Source organism: Hemiscyllium ocellatum, chromosome 7, assembly GCF_020745735.1.
Source record: "Hemiscyllium ocellatum isolate sHemOce1 chromosome 7, sHemOce1.pat.X.cur, whole genome shotgun sequence".
Taxonomy (NCBI): Eukaryota; Metazoa; Chordata; class Chondrichthyes; order Orectolobiformes; family Hemiscylliidae; genus Hemiscyllium; species Hemiscyllium ocellatum.
The window spans coordinates 61,620,940-61,644,409 of record NC_083407.1 but is presented as its reverse complement, the minus strand read 5'-3'; the positions used below and the strand labels follow the sequence as shown (position 1 = coordinate 61,644,409).

The 23,470-nt window shown below is 39.8% G+C and overlaps 1 protein-coding gene across 1 annotated transcript in view; it reads right to left on the bottom strand.

Annotated features, from left to right (window-relative positions):
- Positions 1-23,470, bottom strand: part of mettl8 (methyltransferase 8, methylcytidine) — a 45,705-nt gene that overhangs the window by 7,804 nt on the left and 14,431 nt on the right. The window contains exons 6-8 of the mRNA XM_060827261.1: positions 16,696-16,756; positions 16,173-16,315; positions 342-448 (exon numbers count right to left, since the gene is read on the bottom strand). Coding sequence (XP_060683244.1) covers positions 342-448; positions 16,173-16,315; positions 16,696-16,756 — 311 coding nt within the window. The remainder of the gene's footprint in view (positions 1-341; positions 449-16,172; positions 16,316-16,695; positions 16,757-23,470) is intronic.

Sequence of the window (23,470 nt, the reverse complement as noted above, 5' to 3'; positions counted from 1 at the left end):
CTCATTTTTAAAATCATGAGTAAATAAAATTTTAGAACCATTTTAATGAATATTTGTTGTGTTCTTCCCCCTTGAATTTCAGTTAGTCCCAAGAACAAACCCTTTATTACTTGATGGCAAATGGTGACCATCTTTTCAATCACTAAATATTCTAGATTGCATCCCAAAATTCAGGGACCATCATATCAGAATTGCAGCAATGCTGGAGTCACCACCAAAAAAAGGAAGAGAAGAAAATGAAGATAGAAATTCACACAAAATGATAACCTAATTGCAAACATCTAAAATGATTGACCTACAGAATTTTCATACAAATTTTAAATAAAAATTTAAGAAATTACCTTTCTTTAATCTTAGTTGAGTCATATCATATCTGCCATAATCCCGAAATAATATCATCCCTCCAGGTTTAAGCAATTTGCTTAGTCTATTTATGACATTCTGCATTCTGAAGGCATGGAAATAAATTTCAGTTAAATATGCATATATTAAATGATTGATAATAATTTAACTGCAATAAAAAATGTATTTAAAACATGATAACTATTTGGTATCAAAATATTGCACATAGTTCATTTTGAAGGACGCAGTTCCTTGAATTATTTTGAAAAACTTGCAAGAATGTTTTAAATTTACAGTAAAATTGCTAGAAATCAGACTCTGTAGTTAGCTTCTGCACCTTTTTGAAGACTCGCCATGTTGTAAGCATTGGATGGAAATGGGAACTTTGTTTCTCCCTTCTTAGATGTTTGCTGAACCTACTGTATATTCACAGCACTGTTTTTAGAAAACAGTCCACTTTTCAAACTGACATTAATTCTGTATGCCATATTGAATATTTAACAAAAATCAGGAAAACAATACAACACAAAGTCACCCCTAGAAATATGAAAACACACATATTTCTTAAAGAAACTTTAAAAACAGCAACCAGAAATTAATGAAAATAAATATAAAAATGTAATACAAGTTAACGAAGTGCATATGTAGAAGTTACGCAACACACAAAAAAAATGGACTTTTGAAAATAGTTATATTTCAATTCTTTACTCACAATTAAACTAGGTTATACTGGTCTTTATCAAATATAAATTTATCCTTTGTCCTACTTTCATGTCATTTATCTGCCGGTTCAACAATCCATGAAATGAAGTAGAAAAATAACTGGGGAAGATTAATGCAAAGTGTTCAATGGGCAAAGAGGCCAATGCAGGCAAGTCAAGCTCAGTCGCTCAGTCTCAAACCTTTGATTCATAGTGATATCAAAATTTATCAAAGTTATCACATCGACCTACACACATCTATCAAAGTTTAAGCAGATCTAGCATGACATTTTCAGAGAAAAGGAAAGGAAGTTTGTGGATTGCAACAATGTGGTTTTGTACTTTTAGATCATAACAGAAAGGTAACCAAGATTGGTACGTGGGATCTAGTGGAATGAATAAAAGTCAGGATCATTTGTGGTATTGATAGATCGGGGGCATCTGGTGTTTTGAGGATGAGGTAAAAGGAGAACTAAGGATATAAGCCTTCATGAATTCTAGGAAACCACACAAGTTTTGCAATAATCTGTCCCTCAGACTGGTCTGGTCAGCCAGCTTTAGTTAAACAAAATCTTTTAGACAAACAAAATCCTAAGTGTGTTTATGCTGTAGTTGCCAATGTTACATCAGTAATATCAACATAAATACATGCAAGACTTTTAAGCAGTTAAAATTACAGCTCCAGATATTTCCTATTTGTATTGATGTAAAACATGCAAATTGATAATTCATCTAGAAAGTTGTTAATGTTTTGGCCCAAATTTCTTCTATCAACAGCAGCAAATCATGTTGGGTATTCATTCAGTAACAATATTTAGAAAGTAGAAATGAACTCAAAAATAAACGTTGCAAACAATTAATAGACATATGGGAATTATATACTATTATTTTGCATGCGATCTGACTGTGATGAGTTCCTCAAAAATCTTGCTCATAACTTCATTTGAATACTCGACACAATTTACAATCTTCTGGTTATCTTCAGGAATCCAAGTTAGCTGCAGAATATCTTTTAATTAAAGCCATATAATCTGCTTTTGAATTATGTTCTTCTTTAGTGTCAACAGATGTCATACCATTCTCTCTTATGTTGCAATTTTGCATTGTAATAATTGTGATTTTGTCTTGAAGGCAAAATTACTTTTATATAGCATCCTGTAATAGACTGATTAGTACTGCAGTGGTTCATTTTTTTCCTTGAATTTTACAAAGTTGGCTGCAGGAGACGCATCTTTAAAATTATTAAAAAGGTTTAAACACGGAAATTTTGACTTTTTGCAGTTCAATAAGCACTTTTTTTTTTACATGAAATGATATGCAAGATATCTTCTACATTTTCCACAGGGAAGCAAAAGTTAAGATAATGAAAACTCACCAATGAAGAAAACAGCCATGGAATATATAACCATCATTGTGAATACAGTCTCTGCTACGTGACACACAGTGTAGTGAGAAGTGCAAAAGAAAATGCATGGTGTGAAGCCCAAATGTAGTGATGTTAGTCAAGGACAGCTGTCCTATGATGATCATGTAGAAAAATTATTTTTTGTTAGATAGTTTATAATGTTGTTGTAATACTAGATTCAAAATTTTCCAACAATAAAGCAGCAGCCAGTAATTAATTTCAACAATATTGTTTTGATGGTTACATACAATTCCCAACATCACACCATTGAGAGTTGACTCATTGTGATATCTAAAGCTTCATTCCCTCCCCCTTCCTTTGCACAATCAGGGCATATACCCAAGGTTTACAATAGGGAATTTCCTACTCGCACATGAAAAAAAATTCACCTCAGGATAGTAACTCAAAACATCTGGTGGACTGAGTTCCCATCTCAGTGACTCAAAACAGGGAGGGAACAGAAAAAGCTGATAAAGGAACTGTGCCTCACTCTCTCAGAATCAGAGGTGATGCGTGTTCTTGCAACAGCAGTCTGAAGCTATACATATATTAGAAGTTGTGTATAGTTTTACTTCAGAAGCTTAGCTGCAGGTTAACTAACTTCCAAAGTCGTAATAGATTGCACCTTGATTTTGTTTTGAACTGAGTACAGGAACAATGAATATTCTCCTTATGAGAATTACATCCCCTTCATTCATGTTTTTATGTGCATGAACAAGTTAAATGGTTTGAAAAAGTTAAGTATTCTGAACATGAAATTATTACAAGTTATGGATAAAATGAAGGGAAGGAAAAGACCAGCAAGACCATCAAGCCTGCCCCATATCCACATCATGATTAGACACCCTCTATTTGTGGGCGGCACGGTGGCACAGTGGTTAGCACTGCTGCCTCACAGCGCTTGAAGACCCGGGTTCAATTCCCGACTCAGGCGACTGACTGTGTGGAGTTTGCACGTTCTCCCCGTGTCAGCGTGGGTTTCCTCCGGGTGCTCCGGTTTCCTCCCACAGTCACAAAGATGTGCGGGTCAGGTGAATTGGCCATGCTAAATTGCCCCTAGTGTTAGGTAAGGGGTAAATGTAGGGGTGTGGGTGGGTTTCGCTTCGGCGGGTCGGTGTGGACTTGTTGGGCCGAAGGGCCTGTTTCCACACTGTAAATCTAATCTAAATCTAATCTAATCTGCAGTGAATCTAATAATCTCCCGAGTAAGCCAGAAACCCAATTTCAAGTAGGGGGAAAAAAAAAATCTACAAAATTCCTCTCGGACTCAATAATTGAAACTAGTTCATATTGACCATAGTTTTATCACTTGGCATTTCATTAACTTTTTAATCAAGTTTGCTCTCCATCCCAAATAGATATTGACTTAGCTGTCGCTTAAACTAACAGGCACAGTGGCTCAGCGGTTAGCACATTCGCCCTGTGATCCAGTTTCCTCTCACAATCCAAAGATGCGCGGGTGAATTAGCCATGCTAAATTGCCCATAGTGTTAGGTGCATTAGTCAGGGGTAAATATAGGGTAGGGGAATGGGTCTGGGTGAGTTACTCTTCGGAGGGTCGGTGTGGACTTGTTGGGCCGAAGGGTCTGTTTCCATGCTGTAGGGAATCGAATCTAATCTCAAGTATGGAGAGTCAGCAACCTAGACCATAGGGTTATCACAACCTTAAAATGAACCCAGCTATGTCCTTGTGTAATTTTGTATGCATGACCGCAGGCATTCCCCAGTCCATCAAAATGAAATAATCTCTCAGAAGAATATTTATCTATTTGACGCAGCTCTATCAAATCACCCTGAGTCCAGTCATTTTTTATGTGAATAGATACACTCTCTCGGCGGAGCAGGTAACGGCTGTCTGGTGGTGTTTTTTTTAAGTCGCGGGTTTAGTCCAGTTTTTGTTTTTTAACAACTAAAATTTAAAGTTTTTATTGAGCGCCTAGCGGACCCGGAAGCTGGTGTCGCGCTAGCTTACCTGGGAAGGTTTTTTCTCTTATATAAGCGTGCAGGCGAAGAACCCGAGGCACTACAGGGGTAGAGCCTCCCACCCGCCCTCCTCCTCTAACCTAAATAATAAGACCCGTTGTGGTAAGCAGGTAAGTGCTGCATTTTGCTTGTTTGTTTCTTTAGATCTAGTTTTTTAAAGTTTACCTTTTAGAGGGAAGGCAGCGAAGGCAGTGCAATGTTCCTCTTGCAACATGTATGAGGTGAGGGAAGCCATTAGCGTCCCTGCTGATTACACTTGCAAGAAGTGCACCCACCTCCAGCTCCTCAAAGACCGTGTTAGGGAACTGGAGCTGGAGTTGGATGAACTGTGGATCAGTCGGGAGGCAGAGGTGGTCATAGATCAGAGCTTTAGGGAAGTAGTTACTCCGAAAGTTATAGAGAGATGGGTGACAGTGAGGGGGAGTGGGAGGAAGCAGCCAGTGCAGGGACCCCCTGCGGTCATTCCCCTCAAGAACAAGTATACCGTTTTGGATACTTGTGGGGGGGATGATTTACCAGGGGTAAGCAACGAGGTTCAGGCCTCTGGCACGGAGCCTGTCCCCGTTGCTCAGAAGGGAAGGGTGGAGAAAGGTAGAGCGATAGTTATTGGGGACTCAATGGTGAGGGGCACAGATAGGCGGTTTTGCGGGGGCGACAGAGACTCACGATTGGTATGTTACCTCCCAGGTGCAAGGGTACGTGATGTCTCTGATCGTGTTTTCCGGGCCCTTAAGGGGGAGGGGGAGCAGCCCCAGATCGTGGTCCACGTTGGAACCAACGACATAGGTAGGAAGAGGGATGAGGATGTTAGGCAGGCTTTCAGGGAGCTAGGTTGGAAGCTCAGAGCTAGAACGAACAGAGTTGTTGTCTCTGGTTTGTTACCCGTGCCACGTGAAAGAGAGTCGAGGAATAGGGAGAGAGAACAGTTAAATGCGTGGCTACAGGGATGGTGCAGGAGGGAGGGATTCCAGTTTCTGGACAACTGGGGTTCTTTCTGGGGAAGGTGGGACCTCTATAAACAGGAGGGTCTACACCTGAACCTGAGGGGCACCAATATCCTTGGGGAGAGGCTTGCTAGTGCTCTTTGGGAGGGTCTAAACTAACTCTGCAGGGGCATGGGAACCTGGACTGTAGCTTTAGGGTGCAGGACCTTGAGTGTAGGGAGGTTAGGAACAAGGCATTGATCTCGAAGGAGGGTGCCTGTAAACAGGAAGGTGGCTTGAAGTGTGTATACTTCAATGCCAGAAGTATAAGAAATAAGGTAGGTGAACTTGCAGCGTGGGTTGGTACCTGGGACTTCAATGTTGTGGCCATTACAGAGACGTGGGTAGAACAGGGACAGGAATGGCTGTTGCAGGTTCCAGGGTTTAAATGTTTGAGCAGGGTCAGAGATGGGGGTAAAAGAGGGGGAGGTGAGGCATTGCTTGTCAAGGGTAGTATTACAGCGGTGGAAAGGACGGTGGAGGAAGACTTGCCATCTGAGGTAGTTTGGGCTGAGGTTAGAAATAGGAAAGGTGAGGTCACCCTGCTAGGAGTTTTCTACAGGCCTCCTAATAGTCCGAGAGAAGTAGAGGAAAGTATTGCGAGGATGATTCAGGAGAAGAGTGAAAGTAGCAGGGTGGTTGTTATGGGGGACTTTAACTTCCCAGATATTGACTGGGAAAGCTATAGCTCGAGTTCGTTAGATGGGTCGGTGTTTGTCCAATGTGTACAGGAGGGTTTCCTGTACAGGCCAACAAGAGGTGAGGCTATACTGGATTTGGTTCTAGGTAATGAACCAGGCCAGGTGTTAGACTTGGAGGTAGGTGAGCACTTCGGGGACAGTGACCACAACTCGGTGACTTTTACTCTAGTGATGGAGAGGGATAAGTGTGCACTGCAGGGCAAGAGTTATCGCTGGGGGCAGGGAAATTATGATGCGGTGAGGCATGACTTAGGATGCGTGGATTGGAAAAATAGGCTTCAAGGGAAGAACACAAATGATATGTGGAGATTGTTCAAGGAACAATGCGTGTCCTTGATAAGTATGTACCTGTCAGGCAGGGAGTAAAGGGTCTTGTGAGGGAGCTGTGGTTTAATAAGGAATTGGAATCCCTTGTGAAAGGGAAGAGGGCGGCCTATGTAAAGATGAGGCATGAGGTTCAGTTGGGGCGATTGAGAGTTATAAGGTAGCCAGGAAGGATCTAAAGAGAGAGCTAAGAGCAGCGAGAAGGGGACATGAAAAGTCCTTAGTTGGTAGGATTAGGGAAAACCCAAAGGCTTTCTATAGGTATGTCAGGAATAAAAGGATGACTAGGGTAGGTATCGGTCCAGTCGAGGAAAGTAGTGGGAAGTTGTGCGTGGAGGCGGAGGAGATTGGAGAGACACTAAATCAATACTTTTTGTCAGTATTCACTCAGGAACAGGACACTGTTGCTGATTTGAATATTGAGTCACAAGTGATTAGAATGGATGACCTTGAGGTATGTAGGGAAGTGGTCTGGGGAATACTGGAAAGGATGAAAATAGATAAGTCCCCTGGGCCTGATGGCATTTATCCTAGGATCCTCTGGGAAGCTAGGGAGGAGAAAGCGGAGCCATTGGCCTTGATTTTTATGTCGTCATTGTCTACGGGAATAGTGTCAGAAGACTGGAGGATAGCGAATGTGGTCCCCTTGTTCAAGAAGGGGAGTAGGGATAGCCCGAGTAACTATAGGCCAGTGAGTCTCACTTCTGTTGTGGGCAAAGTCTTAGAGAGAATTGTAAGGGATAGGATTTATGAACATCTGGATAGGAATAATGTGATCAAGGATAGTCAGCATGGTTTTGTGAAGGGCAGGTCGTGCCTCACAAACCTTATTGAGTTCTTTGAGAAGGTGACCAAGGAAGTGGACGAGGGTAAAGCAGTAGATGTGGTGTATATGGATTTTAGCAAGGCGTTCGATGAGGTACCCCATGGTAGGCTAATGCAAAAACTACGGAGGTATGGCATTGAGGGTGCATTAGAGGTTTGGATTAGGAATTGGCTGGCTGGAAGGAGACAGAGGGTAGTAGTTGATGGTATAGGTTCATCTTGGAGTGCAGTTACTAGCGGTGTTCCACAAGGATCTGAGGTCATGTTGCAGTTGTATAAGACTCTGGTGTGGCCTCATCTGGAGTATTGTGTGCAGTTTTGGTCGCCATACTATAGGAAGGACGTGGAGGCATTGGAACGAGTGCAGAGGAGGTTTACCAGGATGTTGCCTGGCATGGTAGGAAGATCATATGAGGAAAGGCTGAGACACTTGGGGCTGTTCTCATTGGAGAAAAGAAGGTTTAGGGGAGATTTGATAGAGGTGTATAAGATGATTAGGGGTTTAGATAGGGTTGACAGTGAGAACCTTTTTCCGCCAATGGAGTCAGCTGTTCCTAGGGGACACAGATTTAAATTAAGGGGTGGTAGGTATAGGACAGATGTTAGGGGTAGATTCTTTACTCAGTGGGTTGTGAGTTCATGGAATGCCCTGCCAGTAGTAGGGTGGACTCTCCCTCTTTATGGTCATTTAAGCGGGCATTGGATAAGCATATGGAGGTTATTGGGCTAGTGTAGGTTAGGTAGGCTTTGGTCGGCGCAACATCGAGGGCCGAAGGGCCTGTACTGCGCTGTATTTTTCTATGTTCTATACAGCTTTATAAAGCATCGAGAGTAATTAGGGGTACTGGGAATCATTCTTGTAGACCTATTCAACAACTGAACGCTAAACCAATAAGAGGGAAAATCCTATTTGGCCTCATTCTCACCATTCCATCTGGAGCAGATGTGTCCATCCATGACAGGATTAGTAGGATTGTACAATGGTTACTCCTATGGAGGATTAAGTCTATCTGATGATGTGAAACAATGCGTAGGTATGTCCTGTGCACAAAAAGCAGGGCAAATTCAACCTCGCTTTTAAAAGAAAATTACACCCTACTCCATCACTGCAAAGTGATCGAACGTATTATAAACACTATTATCACCTGGCACTTGGTCAAAGATGTTTTGTATGGATTCCACCAGCATCACTCAGTACCTGAACTCATTACAGCATGGACAAAAGAACCAAAGAGGAGAAAGTGAGGTCTGCAGATACTGGAGTATCAGAACTGAAAATGTGTTGCTGGAAAAGCGCAGCAGGTCAGGCAGCATCCAAGGAACAGGAAATTCGACGTTTTGGTCATAAGCCCTTCATCAGGAAGGGCGTATGCCCGAAACGTTGAATTTCCTGTTCCTTGGATGCTGCCTGACCTGCTGCGCTTTTCCAGCAACACATTTTCAGCAAAAGAACCAAAGAGGTGAGGTAGAATGACTGCATTGACATCAAGGCAGTACTTGAATACGACCCTCCATTGTCTGGATGAATGAAGCTTCCATAACACCCAGGAATCTTGAGATGAGGCAGGACAAACTATCCCACTTGACTGACATCCCATTCAGCACTTTGAACATATTGCCCATCACCAGTAATGAACAGAGGCAGCAGTGTGGACAATGCATAAGACATAGTGCGCTAATTCACTCTTCCAATCACACCTTCCAAACCCCTAACCTGTATTTGCCACAAGGAATAAGAGCAGCATAAATATGGGAACAGCTGAAAATGTGTTGCTGGTTAAAGCACAGCAGGTTAGGCAGCATCCAAGGAACAGGAAATTCGACGTTTCGGGCATAAGCCCTTCATAAGCCCTGATGAAGGGCTTATGCCCGAAACGTCGAATTTCCTGTTCCTTGGATGCTGCCTAACCTGCTGTGCTTTAACCAGCAACACATTTTCAGCTGTGATCTCCAGCATCTGCAGACCTCATTTTTTACCTAAATATGGGAACACCAAAATCCTGTTCAAGCCACACACCATCTTGACTGTGAAACATATTACCATTCCTTCAATGTGACCTGGTCAAGATTCTGGAACTTCCTTCCGAATAGCACTGTAGGTACCCTTACATCCCAAGGACTGCTGCAGTTCAAAAAAGCAGCTCACCACCACCTTCTCCGGACAATATGGACAGACAATAAATGCTAGCCTTGCCAGCAAGACCTACATCCTATCAATAAATTCAAAAAAAGAAACTCAGCAGATCTGGCAGTTTCTGTGCAGAGAGATACAGAATTAATGTTTTGAACTCAATATATTCTTTGGAACTAAAAGTGGTGGAAATGTGAATTCATGGAATGTTTTCTGAACAGTTTCTTTTAGCAGCACTTTTAAGAGCCAATGAACAGGCCATACTAGGTCTGGCAATGTGCAATGAGACAAGATAAATTTATGACATAATAGTGAACGCACCCCTAGGTAGTAATTATTATGAAATGATCGAATTGCACATTCAGTTTGACAGCAAGAAGAATCAATCTAAGATTATTTTTAAAAAATGATTTAAGAGCAATATGGTGAAGTTTGGTGAAGTGACCTGGGAATTAGGTTAAGGGATAGCACAGTAAAGCTGCAGGGACAGACACCAAATGAGATACAGTAGACCCCCAGCCCGCAGGGGATATGTTCCAAGCTCTACAGTGGAAGCCTGAAATGGCAGATAGGAGCGAATCCATTTGTGTAAATGGGCAATTTACCTTCCTGGCAGCCCCTTGCTCCCCAAATGTTCACTGTAATATGTTCAGGCCGTGGTAAACCCCCACAGGTACTGGAACCGTGGAAACCAACTCTGCGGATACAGCAGTCACCCTGTATTTCTGAATACCCAGTACAATACATTCCATCGAGTAAGAAGGATTCTAACAAAAGGAGACATCATCCGTAGCTAACTGAGGAGTTAAAGTTAGTACAAACTGAGAAATAAAACATATTTCTATAAAGCTGAGTGGGATGTCCAAAGATAGGCCAGGATATATAGAGCAACACAGAATAATTAGAATATTTATAACGACAAAGAAATCAGAGGATAAGAGAAAGCTATCAGGAAATATAAAAACAGAAAGTAAGAGTTTGTAACAGAAAAATAATAAATCACATGAGTGCTGGTTTTCTAATGCGTGTCTGGGAAATTAATAATGGAAAGTAAAGACAGATAAATTGAATACATTTTTGCATCTCTACTGACTGTGCAGGATACAAGTGAACTCTCAAAAGCAATTGCAAATAGGACTGAGGAACTTAAAATATTGCAATCACCAGCGAAATTTAATAAGAAAATTATTCAAACTAAAAGCTGACAAACCCCAAGAACTAATGGATATCACTTCAGGGTCTGAAAAGAATTGATTGATTGCAGTAGATGCATTGGCTTTAATTTTCTTTTAAAATCCCCAAGATTCTGGAAAGGTACTGTCAATGTGGAAAACAGTGAATACAATTTCTCCGTTCAAGAAATGAGGGAGACAAAAACTACAAGCCAGTGGGCTTATCATTAGGAAATTGCTGAAAGCTATGTTAAAGGATCTTATAGTAGAGCACATAGAAAATCTCAATATAATCAGATAAACTCAATATGGTTTGTATGAAAGGGAAATCACCTTTGATCAATCCTCTGAAGTTCTTTGAGGAAGCAACAACCAACATAGAAAAAGGGGAATCTGTGGATTTGCTGTAATTTGATTTTCAGGAGCTATTTGACAAGATGTCACATCAAAGGTTATTAAGCAAAATGAAAACTCATGGCATGGTGAAAACATCAGCATCATGGCATGGTGAAAACATCAGCATAGATAAGCCATCAGGAAACAAAGAATAGGCATAAATGGTTCACTCCCACGTTAACAACTGGATTAACAAGAAGGATCAGGACTGAAGTCTCAACTATTTAGAATATATCTCAATGACTTAGAAGAACTGTTTGTATGATCGCTAAATCTGCTGAGAATACAAAGATAGGTAAATTGTGAAGAAAAGACGAGCAATCCCTGAAGAAATAGATAGGGTGAATGAATGGGCACAAAAAAAGTATCTAACGTATAATTTGGGTAAATGTGAGCTGGTTCATTTTGGCAGGAACAGTAGAAAAAAGTACAATCTTATTTAAACAGAGAGAGTTTGCAGAAGTCAGAGGTAAAGAAGGATCTGAATGTTCTTGTACACAAATCACACAAAGTTATTATGCAGGTGCAAAAGTAAATGGAATCTTATTCATTTAAAGTGAACTATAAAGATAGGGTGCTTTGCTAAAGTTGTAAAGAGCAATGTTGATACCACATCTGGAGCACAATTTGCAACCACGCTCTCCTTACGTTAAAAATGATATAAATTAATTTGAAACAGTTCAGAAGAAGGCTCACTCGACTGGCTCCATTCTGAAGGAGGGTCACTGGACCCGAAACGTTAACTCTTCCTCTCCACAGATGCTGCTGGATGTGCTGAATCTTTCCAGTAATTTCTGTTTTTAATTGATACCTAGGATAGAGGTGCTCATACAGTGGTGAGACATTGAACAGGGCCTGTATCCATTGAAGTTTAGAGCTTACTGAAACTTGCAAGAGCCTGAAGAGAAAAAAACCAAGAACTTTAGATGCTGAAAATCCAAACATAAACAGAAATTGCTCGAGAAACTCAGCAGGAGTGGCAGCATTAGTAGAGAGAAAGCAGTTGCTCGCAACGTGGCCCCCTGTATATTAAAGTGATGAAACACAGACTGGGTGACCAGTTTGCATAATGTAAAAATTATCCCGAGCTTTTAGTTGCCTACCACTTCAATACATTGCTGTGCACTCTGGCAACATTTTTGTCTCGGGCTTGCTGTAGCGTCCAACAAGGCTCAGGGCAAGCTGGAAGAACATCATCTTTTGTCCAGCTTGGGAACCCTGCATCTTTCAAGACTCTATATAGAGTTCAATAATTCTAGGGCCTCCTTCTCACACCTCCTTCCATGTACATTTGAAGCTGTAATACTATATAGGCTGTTTTCAGCACGGATAACCCATTTTCATCAACTTATAGTCCCCATTGTAAGCGTTGCTCCTTCTCTGGCTTACTATGACTGTTTTTCTGCATGTTGCCCTCTCCCTCGCTTTGGGCTCTATCTCTACCTAGCCAGTAACTCCTCCCCTCCTACACAGTCATTAGCATAATTGCCATCTTTTTCTAGCTAGCAATTCTGAAGATGCATCATTGGACTCAAAATATTAACTCTGCTTTATCTCCACAGATGCTGCCAGGCCTGCTGAATTTCTTCTGCAATTTCTGTTTTTGTTTCAGTTCCTGAAGGGACTTGACAGGTTGGACGCTGTATGAATATTTCTTATCGGGGGGAGATTAGTACTAGGGACAGAGTTTGAAAATATGGGGTCGCCAACAGAAATGAAGCGTTTTATTTTTCTCTCAGAGGGTCATAAGACTTTGGAACACTCTTACCCAGACAGCAGTGGCGGCAAGGTCAGTGAATAGGCAACGGTACATCAATATTAACTAACAGAGAAGTCAAAGTTTATTTCTTGTTGGTTGGGATATGGAGTTGAGTCCCCAAACAGAAGTTATTTAGTGGAATAAAAAGTTCAAGGGGCCAAATAGCCTACTTCTACTAGGTTCATAGTCCATGTTACGAGGCGACCAAAACAGAACACAGGTGTAGTTAAAAAGAATCAGAATTTCCTGGTTAATGTTTTAGATCTTAAATTTTAGAATAGTGGTACTTTTCTCTTAGCTTCTACAGTAACTAGAGATCAGCAGTGCAGGGAGAAAGTGCTGCCAATCTTTAATTTAATGGGTAATATTACCTGTGCAATTCAAACATCAACTTGGTTTTGAATACACTGCCATGAAAGTTCACATTTAAAGTTTTTTGAGGACTTATGAAAGTTTGAGAAAAAACGGATCTATTTCAAGTTTGTGGAGATACCTTGATTTTATTTTCAAAAGAAGATCAATGAAAAAACTCGTAATTCTTTTCTCCGAACACGTGGCCTCAGCTATTTGCTTGGACGTACTTCTGACAAATAACATGCCAAGGTTTTACAGCTGTCAAATATGAGAAGTGTTTTTCTTGACGATAACTTGGTTGCCAGTTGAGGAAAAGGCTATTCTGCTCATCTCTCTCCTATTTCTGAAACACTCTTCTTGTGCATTCTAATGTAAAACCAGATTGCTCAGATGAAGCAAATCCAGAAAACATCTCAAGACTACTTCCTGAGCAAGCAGCATATTCCAAGACCCCAGAAGAAAGTGCACATATCTAGGGACTCATCTACATGTGCCGAAACTGTAGCCTATGAACATTCCAAACCGTATCATTTCTCTTCCTTTGAGAACTAAGTATTATTGGCCAAAAGTGTTTTTTTACTCTGAATCTTTTCAGAGATATATCAGCTTTATCCCATAGTGTGGGTATGGTTTGGGTTATTTAGAGGGGGCAAACATTCATTTTTGCATATTACAAACTGTTAACCTGTTTTGCATTTTCATTGAATAAGTTTTGTTCATAATACATCGATAATTGTGTGTTCATTAAAGAAAGCTAGTTAATGGATCTTTTATTTCATGTCTAATATACAGAAAACATATGATTGGCCATATTTGGAACCAGGAAAAACAATCAAATTATATTGGGATGCATGGATTGGTTGGTCTAGTAAAAATAACAAAGAACATTACAGAGCAGGAACAAGCCCTTCAGCCCTCCAAGCCTGTGCTGATCCATATCCTCTATCTAAATCTAAAAAGACACACACTCTTCCCATTGTGCTAAATGGGCAGCCAGAGGCAGGCTGTTCTGCAAGCAAGAGCTCACAATGCACCCATTCTCATAAACAACGCAAGAAATATTATCCGGAGACACAAAGAATGGCTTAGACAGTGATGACAAAAAAACTCTGAGGTGATGCATAAAGCATAGATCACAAAGGGGCAAGATGGAAAAGGAAGAAAGAAACTACTTCAGAGGAAAACATTTTCTGCTTTATTCACATTCTATGATGTGAAGGCTAGAGCAGCTCCACTGCTACTATCTATTACTTTGCATGAAACATGAAAAAAGGCAAAGCAATAGACTTAACATAATATGCAAAGAACATTAAAAGCTTTCATATAGCGACTTAAACTCAAAATCTTTCATCATATAATAGTTCCATCGTGGAATTTCTTGACAGGCAGCAAGAATACCAGAAAGGAACAGTAAATATGTCCCCAAAAAGCAAATTGATCAGTATCACGAGGCATAATTCAAAAGCCAGATTCTTCTGTCAATATCATTTCACTGATATTCTTAACTGTCACAATATACTTCATTTTTGAGATCAAAATATCTGCATAGTAATATAAAACTTGTATTAAAAAAAACAGACATCATAACAAAGAGATTTGCTACTGTGACTCAATTATTTGTGATATTTTTCAAATACCCATAATTTGACTTTACAAAAGTGCTAAGCTGTTAAAAAAACCACATCGCAATTTGTTTAATTTATTGTCATTACTCTTTTCTCTTCCTCCCGCCACCACAATCAGTATTATTTGTGTTCAACTACAAAATTCAACATATGTATATTCATTGGTCTTTTTATTTTAATAAACCATGGTCAACATGCACATGAACGTGTTAAGTCCTTTAAATGAGTACCATCAAAATCTCAGTATCTTTTTAAAATGGTTCTTTTACAACAATATATCTTCTTAAGTTGAAATATGAAAACCAAAACATGATATTTATTGAATTTTTGGCTGTTTAAATGAAAGCGACAGGAGGAAACAATCAGTAAACAGTCGTGCATTAAATGCAGAAACTGAAAGTAAATTGTAAAACTGTAATTTGGTTGCAGACATATATTTATAGACCTGAAGGAGCTTGTGGCAGATAAAGACTGTTCAACTATGGCAGAAAATTTTCAGGGTGTGATAACAATTTGATGCTGGCCAGCCAGCAACACCCACGTTCCATGAATAAATAAAATAAAAGCTTCTTTAAATTTTTCTTCTGCTTGTTCAAAGCTACCAGCATGAATAAAAGCTCTAAAAACACTAGATAATAGCAATCTTTTAATAAAAAAGAGGCATGTCTGTATCTGGGATCCAACCATGGTACAGAAAAATCACAGATTAATTTGAAATTCAATTGTGCCTTTAGATTGATACCATGCTCAAAAGCACGAAAAATGAATTCAGTGTAAATTTAATGTCAAGAATGACATTTAGATTAGATTGATTACTAACATTTTCAATTTTAAAAGCCATTTCTTAGCAGCTTTAATTGACCTTTGTGATCTCATTGATTTTACCATATTGATAAAGTATTATTTATTATACTTCTGTATTTGATTTCTAGTTCTGGAAAAAAGATAAATACAGGACTTTGACTATGGATGGCCATATTGTAAAAGCCGGAGATTTCCTCAAGATTCTACAGAAGTGCAGATGAATAGTACTCAGATTTATTCTGCTAAAATGGTTTTGGTCATTTATTGTTTCATTTTAAATCTACTAAATTACTGTCCAATACCAAGGCTTTGTTCTCATTCTGGCTTTTGTCCAAGTCACATAATCATTATTTCAACTGCTGTCACATGTCATCCTATACAGCATACACAAAAAAAAAACAGTACCTTTGTACATTTGCTGGATCATTTTTTTTTAAATCTTCAGGAGTTCAGTTTCAGGTTGCAAACAAATGTACCAATGCATAATAGCTTACAAATTATTTTTAAAAACTATTTATTCAAAACATTTTTCCCTAAGTATTCTCTGCTTTTGAAGCAATAATTGATGTGAAATGAAATTTTAATGTTTCAGCCTAATTTTGAATGAAATAAACTCAGATGATCAATGAGCTGAAGATCTTTGCTGTGGCCCTTCATCTTTACCTACCTCTTTGGGTGAATAGAAGAAAGCACAAATACAAGAAGAATGATATCAATACTTCCATCTGGAAACGGGTAAGTGGCGCCTGCTTCATTGCACAGATCGTGAACAAAGGCATAACATCGGCTTGGATTGTATGAGGGGTGAGACTACAAAGCAATGAGACAAACAAAAGAATATGGCTAAAACAGCTAATTGTTCAAATATAAATATTTGTAATTTATCAAAATGGTATTTCTTACAATGATGCAGATAGTGCGATTAGAATCCAGAGAAATATACATGAGGCACAATTTTTTTGTATTGTTTGTTCCATACATACAAATTAACTTAATCTGTTTTACATCTGCCAGTTTTCTTTTACTAAAAATACAAATAGTGATTTACTTAACTTAAAAAAGTCTGTAACCATGATCATAACGTTCCAGTGTAGAATTACAGTATATTTGACTAACTACAATTGATATTGAAAGTGAAAGCAAGGTGATTTATAAAATTCTACAAAAAAAACCTAAAATCAGATTTGTACCTTCACCAGCTCTACTGCAAATTCTGAGAAGTCACAGCAATAAAGGAATGGTCTGGGATTGCTGCAGTGAATAGAGAAAAATATTACATCTTTTCATTTCCTTCATTATCATTCCACAGTTTTCATCTGTATGCTAACAATTCTTTTTTAACAATGTAACATGTAATCATTAAACCAACAAAAATTAAAGGAAAAATGCCATAGGTATTTTACAAGGTACAAAATTCCAAATCGCTATGAAGTTAACATGATGAAAGTTTAAATCTACAATTCCCTAAAGATTGCAAGTTGGTGTCATGGAAGAAATGTCAGTCTGGCTCCTTTACAGTACCTTTACATGCAGCAACTAAGGTAAAGGTCTGAGAAACAGGATATCCACCTGTCCTCTGATTAGGATAATGATAGTTATTCCAAAGAAAATAACAGGAAGGGATGAAGGGCTTAAAAACAATTTATGGATCAGTTGATCAGGGACAAGAACAGTAATCTGATGATGGAGCAGCAGTATCTCTGCGATAGGCAAAGTACTAACTTATTTACCCAGACAGCTCTACTAACCTTTCATTTAAATTCTCTGGTGTTATGTTTGCAATGTATGTGCGCTAACTGACTCCACTAACTCATATTCGAAGGCGTGATTTCACCACAAAATGGAGTTTCAAAATTTAACTATCTTATTAAAATTAGCTTTTCCCAACTATGGTTTCTTGCTGCACAAGGAACATACTTCAAAATAACTGAAATGCAAAAAATGGTGATATCACTCTTGTTGTACGATTAAATATTTAATAAAATACACCTCCTAGGTTCTTAAAGGTTATACGCCTCGTGTGATTCGAGACAAACCTTTTTACCCCTCAGCCATAAATGTTTACCAGGAAAACGTGCATATAATAAACACATTATACTCTTACAGCCTTTTAAAAACTCAGTGCTGTAAACAAAAATGTCAGAAGTTTTACACGGAGGCCACATGTCATATAGCAAAGGAAATGAAATAAGTGCAATCCAATTGTTAAGGCAAACACAATTCAGGACAGCTTTTTCCCCAAGCAGGTACCAAAAAAAAAAGCCTGAAACAGATGAAAAGGGAGATGGCATGGGGCAGGGTGACATGAGGCACATGGGCACACAAGATGGCCACTGTGCCATCAGTTGGCCAACTTGACACATCAGATGGCATGGATTAGAGTAGTTCTGGAAAAGCACTGGCAGCATTCGAGGAGCAGGAAAATCGACGTTTTGGGTAAACTCCCTTCATCAGATGGCCGTCAGATCACAACATGGAGAGAAACAGCAGAGCAGATACAGACACTGCCTGAAGCCACCAGAATGCGAGCACAATGCACTTAATTAGTTTAAGGCAGGTGGGGGAGTGAATACGCGAGTAATGAATACTGCCTGCCAAAATGTCTGGGTCCAGCCAGCACTTCTTACAGAAATGTTAATAACTTGATAGAGACTCAGTACGAAATGTTTAACGGCCAGGGCTGCAGTAATTGCCCTTCTCAGAAAGGGTGATTAGCGCCCATTCCGTGCAGATATTGAAACTGACATTGTTTATACTGGAACTGACAATGACTGCACCGAAATTTACAAAGGCTGCGCTGGGACTGACAAAGACTGTACCAAAACTATCAGTGATTCTGTAACAATTACTACAAACAAACCATGTTACAAAGACAATAATCTCATTACTGACGTATCACAATATGTATAAAAATTTCTCAACATGTGCTCCGGGTCAAGAGAAGACTTGCAGCTGACTTCTGTGCTGTTGGTGTATTTCTCTCCCTGGAGCTCCGGTATTTTCTTATGCAATAAACTCGGTCAATGAATCCCGACTCTGACTCCAAGACTGGTGATTTTCCCCACACCACAGGTATGAAGGTTATAATTTCCAAGTTGAAATACAAGTTCACACATAGTGCATTAAAAACAACAGAAACAATGCTGGGATTCCTGTAAGTCTGTGAGTGATGTGGTCTATGGTAAGTCTAAATTGGGTAACCCGTGCAGTGAGGCCTATATTAGCATCAGTTGCAAATTGTGCCATCTTTTACGCTTTTTTTGCAAGTAGTGTCCCAAAATTCTTGCTGGACAGGAGCAAGATGCCAATTAATGGAGATTAGTGCTTGTTCAATACCATGTTAACAGCACAACTCACTTCATTAATATTCAGCCTCCCATCTAACCAAATGCATCGAACAAGCTAAACATCATGAAAACCCAACAAGGAAACCAGAGCCAGCATCTGGAGATTCAACTCACTGATTGATCTGAAAGGAAAGACTAGTAGGTGTAGGGAATGCTGGATGACTAAAGAAATTGAAGGTTTGGTTAAGAAAAAGAAGGAAGCATATGTCAGGTATAGACAAGATAGATCGAGTGAATCCTTAGAAGAGTATAAAGGCAGTAGGAGTATACATAAGAGTGAATCAGGAGGGCAAAAAGGGGACATGAGATAGCTTTGGGTTAAATAGAGTTAAGGAGAATCGAAAGGGTTTTTACAAACATATTAAGGACAAAAGGGTAACTAGGGAGAGAATAAGGCCCCTCAAAGATGGGGCAAATCCTAAATTTTACATCAGGATTTACTATTTACCATTCTGCATCAGGATTTACTGTGGAAAAGGACATGGAAGATACTGAATGTAGGGAAATAGATGGTGACATCTTGAAAAATGTCCATATTACAGAGGAGGAAGTGCTGGATGTCTTGAAATGCATAAAAGATTATAAATGCCCAGGACCTGATCAGATTTCTCTGGAACTTTGTGGGAAGCTAGGGAAGTGATTGCCGGGCCTCTTACTGAAATATTTCTATCATCGATAGTCACAGGTGAGGTGCCAGAATACTAGAGGTTGACTAACATGGTGCCACTGTTTAAGAAAGTTGGTAAGGACAAGCCAGGGAACTATAGACCAGCGAGCCCGACGTCAGTGGTGGGCAAGTTGTTGGAGGGAATCCTGAGGGACAGGATGGACATGTATTTGGAAAGGCAAGGACTGATTAGGGATAGTCAACATGGCTTTGTGCATGGGAAATCATGTCTCTCACACTTGATTTTTTTTTGAAGAAGGAACTAAGAGGACTGTCGAGTGCAGAGCGGTAGATGTGATCTATGTGGACTTCAGTAAGACGTTCGAAAAGGGTCCCCATAAGAAACTGGTTAGCAAGGTTAGATCTCATGGAATACAGGGAGAACTAGCCATTTGGATACAGAACTGGCTCAAAGGTAGAAGACGGAGGTGGTGGTGGAGGGTTGTTTTTCAGACTGGAGGCCTGTGACCAGTGGAGTGCCATGAGGATCAGTGCTGGGTCCATTACTTTTTATCATTTATATAAATGATTTGGATACGAGCATAAGAGGTACAGTTAGTAGATGATATTAAAATTGGAGGTGCAGTGGACAGAGAAGAGGGTTGACAACAGGATGACAACAGGATCTGGACAGATGGGCCAATGGGCTGAGAAGTGGCAGATGGAGTTTAATTCAGATAAATTAGAGGTGCTGCATTTTTGGAAAGCAAATCTTAGCAGGACTTATACACTTAATTGTAAGGTCCTAGGGAGTGTTGCTGAACAAAGAGACCTGGGAGTGCAGGTTCATAGCTCCCTGAAAGTGAAGTTGCAGGTATTTAGGATAGCGAAGAAGGCATTTGGTATGCTAGCGTTTATTGGTCAGAGTATTGAGTACAGGAGTTGGGAGGTCATGTTGCAGCTGTACAGGACATTGGTTAGGCTACTGATGGAATATTGTGTGCATTGTTGCTCTCCTTCCTATCAGAAAGATGTTGTGAAATTTGAAAGGGTTCAGAAAAGATTTACGAGGATTTTGTCAGGGTTGAAGGATTTGAGCTATAGGGAAAGGCTGAACAGGCTCGGGCTGTTTTCCCTGGAGGTGGAGGGGTGGCCTTAAAGAGGTTTACAATATCATGAGGGGTGTGGATACATAAAAAGACAAAATCTTTTCCCTGGAGTCAGGGAGTCCAGAACTAGAGGGCAAAAGTTGAGGGTGAGAGGGGCAAGATATAAGAGATGTAAGGGGCAACTTTTTCACACAGAGGGTGGTACGGGTATGGAATGAACTGCCAGAGGAAGTGGTGGAGGCTAGTACAATTGCAAAATTTAAAAGGCATTTGGATAGGTATATGAATAGGAAGGGTTTGGAGGGATATGGGCCGCGTGCTGGCAGGTGAGACTAGATTGTGTCGGGATATCCAGTTGGCATGGATGGGTTGAACCAAAGGGTCTGTTTCCTTCCTGTACATCCCTACGACTTCCACTTTGGAAACAATGCACCAACATCTCAGCATGTGCCACAAGGCCAAATGCACTCAATGTCCACAGACACTGACTTCCACTATGCGTCAGCATTTAACAGCCCTCATGGCAAATCTCCGATCCTCAGGATACTTCTGTAGTTCAATGCTGCACCTCAGGCTGCAAATGAAATGATCATTGGAATGCTAACAAGGACACTATGTGCAGAGGGACACACACCTGGTCCATGGCTTGGATACATCTCTGGATTCTTTGTTCTCATAGTGCTCACTCATTCTAAGGCCACTCAGATGCTCACAGCATCCCTGTTATATTCTCCCTCTCAGCTACAGATTACTGTTCATATTACTGCTGTCTTGAGCATGTCATTTAGTACAGACACAAAGCTAGGAGGTTTGTTAGAGTTGTCAGCAGGCTGTCAAGTCAAGGAAAATAAGTGGTAATGTAACAGAGATAGAGTTAATGTGACATGAGAATGCACTCTAGCAGACTGGAGGAAGGCACTGGCTTTCTTCTTACTGCTTACTTTCTTCTGCTTTAACCTGGGTGCAAATCCCAGAACAGGCAGACAATGGTCCAGTCTTGTAGCCTCCACTGTTGGTTCTGCTATTATCCTGAAAGCTTCAATCAGATTGCCCTCTAAGTTCTGTTTAGGCCTAATTTGCATAATTGCTCCTCATAGCTGAACTCAAGTCCAGATATCATTTCTATGAACCTACATTGTACTCTCTCCCCAAGGCCAATATATCCTTCCTCAGGCATGGCACCCAAATCTATTCTCAGCACTCCAACTGGAATTAAACCAGGGTTTTGTACAACTGCATCAAAACCTTTGCATCCTAAACTTCAGTCCTCTAGATATAAAGGCCAGCATTCCATTAACTTTCTCGATTATTTGATTAGAATAGATTAAATTAGATTAGATTAGATTACTTACAGTTTGGAAACAGGGCCCTTCGGCCCAACAAGTCCACACCGACCCACCGAAGCGCAACCCAGCCAGACCTATTCCCCTACATTTACCCCTTCGCCTAACACTACGGGCAATTTAGCATGGCCAATTCACCTAACCTGCACATTTTTGGACTGTGGGAGGAAACCGGAGAACCCGGAGGAAACCTACGAGACACGGGGAGAATGTGAAAACTACACACAGTCAGTCGCCTGAGGCAGGAATTGAACCCAGGTCTCTGGCACTGTGAGGCACATGCTGTATCTTTTGGTGACATTTTAAAGATCTATGTATCTGAACTCCCAAGTTTCTTGAAGATATCCTTGAGTTAATGCAGAAGTTGGAGGAAGAAACCAGTGTAGCTATGCTAACTTAACAAGGTGACCCTAAACTCAGGACTGAGCATCTGTAAAGTATTTGTTGAGAGTTGAAGAGTGGATTCTTTATTTCTGATATTTCCAATATGATCTTTTCAAGTGGTTTAAATGTAATGGAATTTTTTAAACTGAGTGTGTAATAAAGTTGAGTCTTTGTTAAAAAGTACAATAACAGCCTCTTATGAATGTGTTTAGTGATTGGCCAACATAGATAATAAATTGCAAAAATATCAAAACTAATTTCAATCGGGGATTATTACCATCAGCTGGGAATGCAACTATATGTATGGGGTATGTGCTTCCGCACTTGGGGATCTCCTACACAGCGCACCACAACTCCATTTCCCAAAGGGAGGAAGCTGAAGCTAAGAAAGCAATTTTTTTTTCTGCTTCAGATACAACAACTGAAAAATGTTAATGGGTATAACATCCTCTGCTAGGTTATGGTGCTATAAATATGGCCAAAAAATACCAAATAAATACGTAAACATTGAAAACACACAAATACATTTTGTATCCAAACATTTTATCTCTAGAAATCCATCTTGCAAAATATCTTGACTTGTGGAAGCAGTATTTAGGATACATCTGAATAAAATTTGGATTAGCAAATTTTATGGCCAGGGTTAAGCTCTATAGTAGTAAAGGAATCCTCTCCTATCACAGTGCAACAATTGACTTGGTGGTTAGCAACTCACTTCAATTAGAAACATTTTATGCATGCAACATCAAATGGTCTAGGCTTGTTACAAGTGTAATAAAAATTTATTCTTAAGAAGACACACTTCTGTCAGTACTGTATACATAGATGGATATAAGTGCCATGAATACTGGATATCAAGTATATCGGTTGGCAACTTTATATCAGGACTGCAACGATATTACATTATAATGAGAAATGTAACAAAATAAGAGATATGTCAGTAACATTTTTGATGATATTTATTTATTTAGTGATGAAACTTTTCTTTTCTGCACATTCCATAATTTAGGAATAAATAGGAATTCCAACTAATTTATAGACGTTTTCCTTTTATTCATATAGAATTTAAAAAATATATGTTTCACATTTTATCTTACTTCAAAGAGACACTGAACGTGAAGGAATACAGACACCAGAGACGCAGCAGAAACTAAATACTGGAGGTTTACTTTATT